At 40.8% G+C, this 10,662-nt stretch overlaps 5 protein-coding genes across 5 annotated transcripts; 3 read left to right on the top strand and 2 right to left on the bottom strand.

The window, feature by feature from the left end:
- Positions 1-473: 473 nt before the first annotated feature.
- Bfra_003194 (uncharacterized protein) lies at positions 474-947 on the bottom strand (the record flags this gene model as incomplete). The annotated part of the gene is made up of 1 exon (XM_037333605.1): positions 474-947. One exon carries the CDS (start codon positions 945-947, stop codon positions 474-476), a length of 474 nt encoding a protein of 157 aa, XP_037195733.1.
- A 1,090-nt stretch (positions 948-2,037) lies between these two features.
- Positions 2,038-2,562, top strand: Bfra_003195 (uncharacterized protein; the record flags this gene model as incomplete). The annotated part of the gene is made up of 1 exon (XM_037333606.1): positions 2,038-2,562. One exon carries the CDS (start codon positions 2,038-2,040, stop codon positions 2,560-2,562), a length of 525 nt encoding a protein of 174 aa, XP_037195734.1.
- Positions 2,563-4,081: 1,519 nt separating this feature from the next.
- Bfra_003196 (uncharacterized protein) lies at positions 4,082-5,259 on the top strand (the record flags this gene model as incomplete). The annotated part of the gene is made up of 2 exons (XM_037333607.1): positions 4,082-4,904; positions 4,958-5,259. 2 exons carry the CDS (start codon positions 4,082-4,084, stop codon positions 5,257-5,259), a joined length of 1,125 nt encoding a protein of 374 aa, XP_037195735.1.
- A 943-nt stretch (positions 5,260-6,202) lies between these two features.
- On the bottom strand, positions 6,203-7,380 carry Bfra_003197 (uncharacterized protein; the record flags this gene model as incomplete). The annotated part of the gene is made up of 2 exons (XM_037333608.1): positions 6,203-6,913; positions 6,970-7,380. The coding sequence occupies 2 exons, from the start codon at positions 7,378-7,380 to the stop codon at positions 6,203-6,205; spliced, it is 1,122 nt and encodes a 373-aa protein (XP_037195736.1).
- A 1,546-nt stretch (positions 7,381-8,926) lies between these two features.
- On the top strand, positions 8,927-9,940 carry Bfra_003198 (putative smad nuclear-interacting protein; the record flags this gene model as incomplete). The annotated part of the gene is made up of 1 exon (XM_037333609.1): positions 8,927-9,940. The coding sequence occupies one exon, from the start codon at positions 8,927-8,929 to the stop codon at positions 9,938-9,940; it is 1,014 nt and encodes a 337-aa protein (XP_037195737.1).
- Positions 9,941-10,662: the final 722 nt, after the last annotated feature.

The raw sequence follows: 10,662 nt of genomic DNA on the forward strand, positions 1-10,662 counted from the left end.
GAAATTTGCAAATACAGCCATCTAGTCCTTGCAAATCTGGAAATACAGTCGGTGCAAGATTCATGAACTTTCAGAAGTGAGGGAAGTAAGTATCAATATGACATGATACAATAAATTACGTTAGTAGATCATTTTTAAAAGTTTTTCGGCCTCTATCCAAAGAATATTCAGTATGATGAGACATGTCTTCAGTAATAATACGCATTCCCATACTTTTGATAGAGCACAATATAGATTTGACATCCTGAGACTTAGTGAAATGTTGTACAAAGCGATCTCTGTATAATGTTACATTTAAGACTCTTCATACTATTTAAATATTGAAATCAAATGACAGTCTTCCAGATTTCAATGACTCCAAACTTTTCTTCTCACTAAGTTTTTGTCAAATCTCTTCCTCTTGAACCAGTCCTGACTCTGAACCAAAACATCTTCATCTAATCTCGTTATCGCGCCCTCAAAGATCCAGGTCTCTATACTTGATCATCTCCTAAGGACATCCCCATCATTTCTTTAGATACTGCTCTGCTTCTTTGAAGAGCATCAATCTCATCTCTTGACATCCACGTTATCGTTCCGTAATTTGGCAAGTCATTCTTGCTGAAAAATTCAACTCCCTTGATCGCGTGTTCCGACCATTTCTTGACATCCAAAAGTGAGTTTCTCGCACTCTCATTAACTGAATTGAGATATATGTTCGTCGGTTTCGACATTGGTCTTCTCTCGCTTGCATCCAATGAACCACGTCTCCAATCATTTATTGTTTCATAAATGGAGATAATGAGTATCGCAATCCACGAGGTAATGATAAAAATCATACATATAATTCCTAATGGGGCGAAGAAGCCAAATATAATCGTTTCCATAATTGTGAGTTCAACTTGTGTAATATCAGTGCCATTTATGATAGGCCCTGTAATCTCAGTAATATCTGGTAATGGTGACATTCTGAAACTCGAACTTTCAATGATTAGACCTTCTCATGGTTCGGATGGGGGGAATACGTACGAGATTGGATGATTGAGGATTATTTAATTGCCTTGAAATTGAAGTGATTCAAAATTACGATTTCGATGGTGATCAAAAAAGTCATCATTCAAAGAGAAAGAATTTGCACTGGTTCTAACTTCTAATATAGGGCATCGTTGGCCAACTATATATTTTTTGCTCTTTTTTTAAATAAAAAAATTAAGAATTAAGAATGACGTGTAATCATGATGAACTCAAACTGGGTTTCCTAGCCGAGAATCTGTGTAATGTTGGCAGTAATTTTGAATTCCCACTTCTCAAAGGCTCTCAATTGCCAAGTCTTTGTACGAGATTCAAATATAGAGAAGACACAGCGGCTATTATTGTTACTCGCCGGAGTGGAAGTTGCAGAAGCTATCTCTCTCATTGTGCAAGTCAATCATGCGGCGCTGGGATTTCTGTGACTTCAGGCTAATTATCTGGAATTGAGCAGTTCAATGTCGATCATTGAAAACTATACAATTTTTGAGGAGTCCTTAACATATACTGCCTGTAGTCTTGAGAATATGGTCAATTCTAGTGGTAGATATGAGACTGATGAAGATGATAGATTACAAGAACTGTCCTTTACTCAAAATTAGTACAACACTTGGCATCAAAAATTTCAAAATAACACTTTAAACTTTAGAAGATAATGTCTAGCATATTCACTACCCAGTAAAAGCGTTAGTTACAGGCATTTAGAGCAATTCGTCACATGAGACTTAGCCTTGATTATAGTTATTATACATCAAAAAGCCAGATCATTCTTCACTCTTGTATAATCTCAAGGTATCCATCTCATCTTCAAATAATTAATTCTCGACAATCATGTGCCAACGACATAATTCGTGTTTTAGCGAAAATTTCTACAGAACAATATTCATAATAGCGGGTCATTTAATTTACATTTTGTCTTTTGTGATTTTCTGGATAATTTCTGAATTCATCCAGTACATCTACTACCGATCAAAGGGTTGGAGGGGTTGCCATCAATATCGAATATTCTTGTTATACTTATCTGTAACGATGAGTTTGTTTTTATATGAAGCCTCTTTAATTATTTGGGGAGGTTCTATGATTTACTTTGATACAGTCCTCGAGGCAATGCTACTCACTCTAACCGTACTCGAACATCTTATTAGTTTCAAATCGTTGGGAGAGGACTTCGAAGAAATGATGTATTGTTCAATTGAATTTAATGGATGGCGCCCTCAATTTGTGGTTGGCTATAAGCATGCCAGCTTTCAATTACGTCTGGCTCGCGAGCTCGAAGAAGAGTACAAATATCGGGAGTTCGAACAAAGACTCGCGAGGGTTTTTACCAGATTGGGTGGCAAAATGGACTGTGACTTTATCGAAGCTTGGATAGACCAGGATTTCCAAGTCACAGACGATATGTATTGGAGGAAAGTCCAGGCTGGACTGGAGCCTTCAGTTGCCGAGGATATTGAAGATAAGTCATTGAAGCCATATTTTGAACTTTTAAGACTCCGAGATCTCCGTCTGACTGCACTCGAGAATCTGGAGTATCATGGAACTATCATGGAATGAGCTACTAGACTTTCAAAAAGCTGTACTGTAACAGTGCTGAAAGGTGTTTGAACATTATGGTTGTACTGTAGAGTAGCGGTACGAATTTATTGAAAGGTCAAAAATTTTCACATTTCTACAGAACTATATCACTGACATTGAATAGACTATTTTATGAATGTGGAGCCATCAAGTGGTTTCTACGGTTTTGATAATTGAGAGTTTTTGTACCATATATCCTCAAATATAAGATTTTGCTTGCGATTAGATGCAGCCAATGGGTCGATTGTTGGGCCTAGAATTTTTCAAGGTATGTTGAGGCCCTTCACTTCAATTCAAACGAATGATTCTGATATCATGAAAGAATTTTCACCCCTAAAATTGGCAGAGTATTGGACTGATCTCTTTAACTTTTTCTTTGGCCTTCAAAACACAAGCGCGCGGTTGTGGTTCCACGAAACGTCTCTACTAATGAATCAAATATGCGTTCTTTCGGTTTCAACAACATCAGAGATCGGGGATCGGGGTTTTGGAGTTGGGCTTTGAGATTTGAAAATTGGGTTTTGGGTTATTTGATTTTTGTCTTGGAACCCCTTGGCTGGGATTTTTTGATGGGGGACAAGTTTAACAGTACCATGGTACTTGGAGATAAAGCCGGAATGAAGGTCGGCAGCAACCTCTTTTAAAGGATTCTGGTTTCTTGTCATAAGATATGGATGAGCGGAATAGAGCGTCGCAAGGAAGGTGCTGGATGTTAAATGAGTCAGCACTGTAGTTGGAGTTATAGCGGTGACAACCATACAAATTCAACATTCAAACACCTTACAGAACTTGATATTGTCTAGCCATGAGCCGGGAATAAAATTCCGATCAAACTTTGAGAGATCACATATACGAAATCAAGTCCCGATAACTACGTCTGGCCAGACGTTCTATAAACGAATCACGTGATATAGTTCGATCTAGCTTGGCTTCAACAGCACTCGCTCCAAAACTAAAGGGGGGCTAAGCGAAAGTAGTTTGACTTTTACCCCACAGTCCTTCCCCAGTTTACCGATCAAAAATATAAACTATGTACTGAGCCTGACTAGCTTTTAAATGTCATCATTACAACCACTGAAATTACTGTATGGACTTCAATTTCAGTTACTAATAGTAGATAAGCAATGTAACCCGTCATTAGTATTGTGCTTGACAGACATTAGCGCATGTCTAGAGGGAGAACTAGAACATTAGTTCACTTCGATTCTCATATCGAACCCTTGAGAGAAAAATATTTGATGAAAATGGATTTAAATAATTTCTGCCCTCGAAATATTTTCCTACACATCGCACGAAAAAGCATCACACAGAAAATATTATCAGAGTATCTTGAACACGTCACAATATCATATTCATCTCATCGTTATATACTTGTTGTCACATAAATGTTTATCATATTTTTTGAATAGCTTAAGATCATCTATTCCGATACCACCAAAACTTCATCATTGGAACACCATTTAACCACCACGTGAACATCCTTAAAATGATCACAAAAATGATTACCGGTGGCAGATTCACAGATAGCACCCTCTCGCCACGCATCACTTCCTCGAATACTATGTTTGTCTCTCCACCACTTTTACCTTCCTATTCGACACAACCAACTCAACCACCCTACTATTCGGCGTCCACACTACCCACCCAGTTCCGAAGAATTTACGCTAGGTCTTTCTTCCTTAACCAAACTGTGAACGCAGTCTCCGCACCCAAAGAGACTTTAGATACAACAAGAATCATGCTCTATTCCTTATTCTTCATCATGTCTTGCTGCGCACTCTTCTCCCTCACCTACTTCCTCAACTACGTTTGCAAACTTCACGTTACCAAGCTGCAAAAGCGATATAGTTACGAATCATATGGGGAGTTTGAAGGATTGATAACGCGAAGAATTTTCTTTCGTTATCGTACGTTTGATGAGACTTCTCCGTATGATGATGAGGAGAATGGACGATGCCCTGTTCCTTCATCCAGGAGCACCGAGAATTGGAAATATACCAATCCTATCAATGATACCAAGGCTACCAAAGCTATCAATGCGATCAAGGCTACCAAAGTTTCCAAAGCTATCAAACCCACCAAACCCGTCAAAGCTACTAAACTTACCGAAACGACCGATATCCATCCCAGCGAACCCGAATGGGAAAGCGCCCAGCCCTCCCACCTAACCACACCTAGCCGTCGCAAAGTAGAATGGGCCAACCTGCCCCGACCCATCCGCCGTCCACCCACCTCGAAACAACAAGCAGGTCTACAATTCGCAGCGTCTCCTACTCGTCCCTCTCGTCCCCCTCGTCTTAATCCCCCCAAGAGATTACGCAGTCCTCCTCTTCCCCCGATTTTCTCACAATCTCCAACGCAACCACTGCACCAGTGGCAATTCCAGGCCAAGAATCTTCCTCGTGGATTGTTGGTCTACCTTGGGCAACGGCAGCAGATGGTCCGCATATTGGTGATGAGGGTAAGAAGGATAGGGAGATGAATCCGGATGATGAGAATTGGGGAGATATTGATAGAATTATGAGTGACGAGCGAGATCAATATGCTGGTGATAAGAAGATTCTAGATGAGGCGAGGAGAAAGGATAGGGAAGTGAAAAGAGAGAGTGGATTCATTCCATCGCGAGAGGAATGCAATAATTGTTCGACTAGTTCGGAAAGCTTTTGGGCTTATTAGTGGGTTGAAAAGAAGGGAGGATTACTAGATGGAAGAGTTAATGAAAAAAAGTATGGGCATATAGACAAAAGGATTGAAAGTTGGCGTTTATAAAAGTCATGGATGAGAGAAAAAGTGCGGCAACACGGACGGAAAGGATAAAAGAAAGCGTTCACAAAAGTTTGTGATAAACGATGATGTAGAAGATACCTAGATACATCAACAAATTGATATAAATGGATTGTAAAGATAGCTAATCAATCTCCTGTCATTCAAACTTTGCAGATCCTCGCATAGTGGGATGTTTTATGTTTTTTGTCTAATGAATTAGGTGTACCCTTTATCTTCGTGAAAGCATAAATGAATGATGGGAAGTGTTGATACAACTTAGTAGAACAGACACCCATTGAACTCATCACTCTTCCTCGCCGCTGTTTGTATCCTCGTGGTCCTTTCCTACCTTTCATACCCCCCGTTTCCATTAGAATTCATGGAATAGATCGCTTTATTTTGTTTGGTATGTTGAAGGAAGCCACAAGCTATCGAACACTTTCGAAGAGTAGAGCATCTCATTCGCAGGGGTACGATTTAATCCCACATCATGCAAATGCAATGTGCCTCGCCGCGAAAGACGTTGCCAATCTATCCCCTGAAAAGGGAGACAGAGAAAAAGAAAAACAGAAATCAGAGATGAAAGAACGAGAAAAATTCAACACACATGAATAACAAATGCGAAAGGAACAGTATATTATTACTCAACTACCATTCCCTTATTCTGGAAAGCCCGTGTCAAATCCTGACTCTGCGACCAAATACCCATTACTCCATATATACCATTGTCATTATTCATAAGATATATACATATTGAAAGTCCAAAACGCCTGAGATGTATGATATAACATCCCGATATATTCCCATTGGTATTATTGACAAAGGGAAAGTTTGTGGACAAAAACGCTACTGATTATTCCTTCTTCGCCTTTCTAAAGAATTTTGCGAAACTTTTCTTCGGTCTTAATTGAGACGTAGGGGCAGCATCTTCATATGTACTGCCAATTTCAACCATACCTGGAATTGCTGATGGAGCCCATGGTAATGGTTTGGATCTAAGAGTTGCATCCGACAGAGAAATTTTGGTCATTCGACTATTAGAACGTCTTGTTTTTGGAGTGCTCACGTCGTTCTTTTTTAATGTATCACGACGACGGTTTTGGTCTTTTAATGAAGGAATCTTTTTACCCTCTGGGATTGGAGGAGGCCGCCGCGAGGGAATAAACCCACTGGGACCAAATCTGTTCGGCGTAAGTTCACCTTGATGTGAAACTAATGATTCTGATGGGAATGAAGATTTTCGTCGAGGTAATGGTGTGGGTGTATCATTAATAGGAGGTGGTAAATACTCAGCCTCCACATGATCCATCATAGTGTTGAATGCGGATAGAGGTGTTGTTGTGCTATATGCAGTATTGCGCTTGCGTAAGTCTTGTGAGTTTCTCTGAGGTGGTGCAGTCTTTGGTCTATGTTGTTCCATACAATAGTCGACTTTTCTTCGGAGATCGATATTTTGCTCCTCCAATAACTTTGCTACACTTTCAGCCGCAATAGCCCGCTCAAGAAGACGCTTATTCTCTGCCTCGAAGTCATTGATAGCGTCAATGGCAGTAGCTGCATGTAACTAAGAATATGAATGAGTATTGATAGTATAAAATGGCATGTCAATAGAGAACTTACGGAACGTGTAGGACTGAGTGGAGACTTTGACTCCATGTTGACTTTGTGAGGTTTGACTGCCCCAGGAGAAGTATCTTCCAGTTCAGCAATAAATGATGATGTGGCTGAATTTGGAGAAGCATTTGTAGCTGCCGAAGATAATTCAAAAACAGAATCGACGGCAGATATAGGTGTCATTCTATCAGGAGAAAATTGTTTTGAATGCTGTCGACCTGGTGTATAGTTCCATGCACCTTGTGGGGTAACGAGCAAACTCAAGGTAGGAGTTGGGCCATTTGCATTTCGACGACGAGGAGTAGTAGATGGTCGAAGGTTATCTTGAGAAATTGCATTCTTGACCATTGCTCGTTTTGAGTTAGACGTTTGTTGGGGCCTTTCCCTTGGCTGCATTTGAGAGACAACATGAGGCATAATTCCACGCCCTTTTTAGAGGTATTCACAAGTGACTTTGAAAAGAGTGTTGGCCCAAGCAAGAGGTAACCCTCGATGCCAAAGGTTTGAGACGAGCTTAACAAGAGAAAATATTGTACAAGTAATGCATCCGCGAAACCCGAGGAAAGATACGGTCGGGTAATTGCCTAAGGAATTATTTCCATGCGACGTAAAATTTAAACGACAGTTGAGTTTTCACGTTGAAAACTGACCTCGAAAAGATTGAATTGTAATCAAGGTAGGCTTAGATCTAAGGGCTGAGGCTGGGCCATGGTCAAAGAGATATATAAATATTGTAGGATTGGACCCCATCTCACATTATATTTTTCGACTCGAGCTGGAAGCCTCGATCAATCATTTCAAGTGTGCGAGTATGCGGCAACGCTGCTGCGGCCTGGTGTCTCAATGGTAAGAGTCATTATGAACCACTCGATTTGACACAGTAACCTGAAACCGATAAAAAAGCGTCGATTCAAATTATGCAGACGAATCATAAAAGACATAAAAACTTTCGTAACCGCCATGGGGGCGGTCGCTTATCTGGTCATCACTACATCCAACCAAACGCGAGAGCCAACGCTTGCGGCGCAGTAAAAAACACTCGGAAGTAGAGCAAGAACAAGTAATATTAGAGAAGAGAAAAGGACGCGATTGGAAGCAAATGATAACAGTAAAAGAGATCAAGTAAGAGAATTGGAATACGGAGAAAAGATACCTTGCAATCGATTTTCGAAGAGAGTTTCAAGTCCTGCAATGCACCCTAACTTACATCGTAAGTGTATTCTTCGTATAAGGATGGAATAACCAAGCATCAATGACAGTTCTTGCATCAATGACAGTTCTTGCATCAATGATGAATGTATCGCGAGTTTCGAAAATAGAACCGGATGGATCAGGAAGCCTTGGGGTTGGACGATGGCGTCCACATGATCCTATTTGCTGCATATGTATATGTATAACTGTTAGATTTGCATCAACCGGATTTCCTTGCGTTATATATCATTGTTGTTGGTGAAGGAAGAGAAGCAAACAAACATTGCAGAACACAAGAGAACACAAACAAACACAAACAAACAAACACATCGCTTCACATCGCATCACATCGTATCATATCATGGAGTGAGTGACATGAGTTAGCAGTTCCGGGGACAACTTGATATACTTGATATAGAGAAAAGCAAGATGTGGCATATGGATAAGTACCTGCCTAGGTGGTCGAGGTGGTGTTCAGGAGAATTTCCATTTTGAAGGTCCGAAGGATTCATGGTCAGAATATCTCGGCTAATCTGAATTCGGTATGGAGCAGAAAGGTTGAAGTTCAGCTATGGGCGCTCATACCAATTAAAGATACGGTAGACGATACGTACAAAGAATGGTGGTAAGCTTGAATTACATCCACAATCACTCGCATCTAGTAGGTACTTATCGGTCTCTTCATTATTTATCCTTTAATTTTGTCTCTTTTTCTCTTTTTCTCTTTTTCTATTTTTCTTCCACAATCCAATCACTCCAATAATTAAATAATATGAGCTCACCTGAAACTTCGAATCGTCAGAAGGATTATTCTTCACGGCGACATTCTCGGTCCCCCTCAACAGATTCCGAAGCAGAGAGAAGGCGGAGAAGGCGCAGGAGAGAGCGAGAGGCTGACCGTGGATCAACTCGTTCCGACAGGCATGATGATCGTTCTAAAGGCACGAGAGATAAATACGAAGATAATGTGAGATATCGCAGAAGGTCGCGTAGTCCAGTTGATTCAGATTCTTCCCGGCAAAAAGACAATCGAGATTCACAGCGCAGAAGATCGCGCAGTCCTCGACGAAAGGATGACCGAGATTCACATCGCAGAAGAAGAGATAGATCTCGAGACCGAAAACGAATTAAGGATGAAAATGACAACGACAATACCAGGTCGCTGGAACCACCCACGAAGTCGGTAGCATCGCGAAAACAGAACGGTCCGCTACCATCCCAAGCTGCATCGTTTCAATCGAAAAAAGATCCATCCTCAACGGCTCTTGTAACCACCGGTGACGAACCGCTACCAGAAAAAGAGAAGCCGAATTTGGGCCACACGGGAGTCTTAGCAGCAGCTTCAAATACAATTACACAGGCAGATGGAAATTCTATAGTTCTAAAATATCACGAACCACCTGAAGCATGCAAGCCACCATCTAAAGACGACTGGAAACTTTTTGTGTTTAAAGGCGCCGACATTATTGAAACAATTGATGTGAGTGCGAAGAGTTGCTGGCTTGTTGGTCGAGAACGTGCCGTGGTGGATTTAGTTGCGGAACATCCAAGTATCAGCAAACAACATGCCGTCATACAGTTCAAAGCCACCGAGAAGATGAACGAATTTGGAGATAAGATTCGGAAAGTAAAGCCATACTTGATCGATCTTGAATCTGCGAATGGTACGATGATGAACAAAGATTCGATCGATGCGAGTCGATATGTAGAGTTAATGGATAAGGACATGATACAGTTTGGTCACAGTACAAGAGAGTACGTCCTAATGTTGGCACCGAGAACTTAACAAAAAGGAATTTCTTGAAAGGGGTGGTTGTCATCTATGGTAACATACTTTCGAAAGTTCCTTTGATACTTATCATGCTATACGATTTGTACCATATCAGCGAAGCAGAAGTCAGCTGCAACTCATCACAAGATTTCTAAACCGTGCGGAGGTATGAAGATCTTTGAAGGGAACAGAATATGCATGTGTTAAAAACTTTCCTCTTCGCAACACTCACTAATTCACAATGTCTCACTTGACTTTGCCGCCAGTGCAACCTATCAAGGTCACCGCGGTAATTTCGCCGAGAATAGCAAATAGAGTTTAAAAGCTTGAATGTTTTAGGGCAGTTGGGTAGAAGGAAAAGTGCCGGTGCTAAAATACTTATTGACAAATCAAGCGTATTGAAACTTTGAGCCTCATAATTGTCACTTGTCACTCGTGAACGCATAATTGAAACACCATACGTAGGGCAGATTTGGATAGCAAAGCCCTAGAGTGTGGTGGTGCTATGTGTCTTGATTAGGTCACATTCCCCCAGGTAGAACTTTATCAGTCCCTTTCACGTGATTTGCCTCCTTTACGTATTGGCTCTACATCTCCCGAGATCTTCAAAGCATGCGCCTCGATGAATGTGTTTGGGGCTCAAAATCTGGTGGTAGGAGGATTCATTTTGTCATAGATATCAGGTAGCCATTCTAGAAATTCCACCAAATGCTCTCTTATGTTACAAGCTCACTCAG

Source organism: Botrytis fragariae (genome assembly GCF_013461495.1).
Source record: "Botrytis fragariae strain BVB16 chromosome Unknown tig00000012, whole genome shotgun sequence".
NCBI classification, from domain to species: Eukaryota; Fungi; Ascomycota; class Leotiomycetes; order Helotiales; family Sclerotiniaceae; genus Botrytis; species Botrytis fragariae.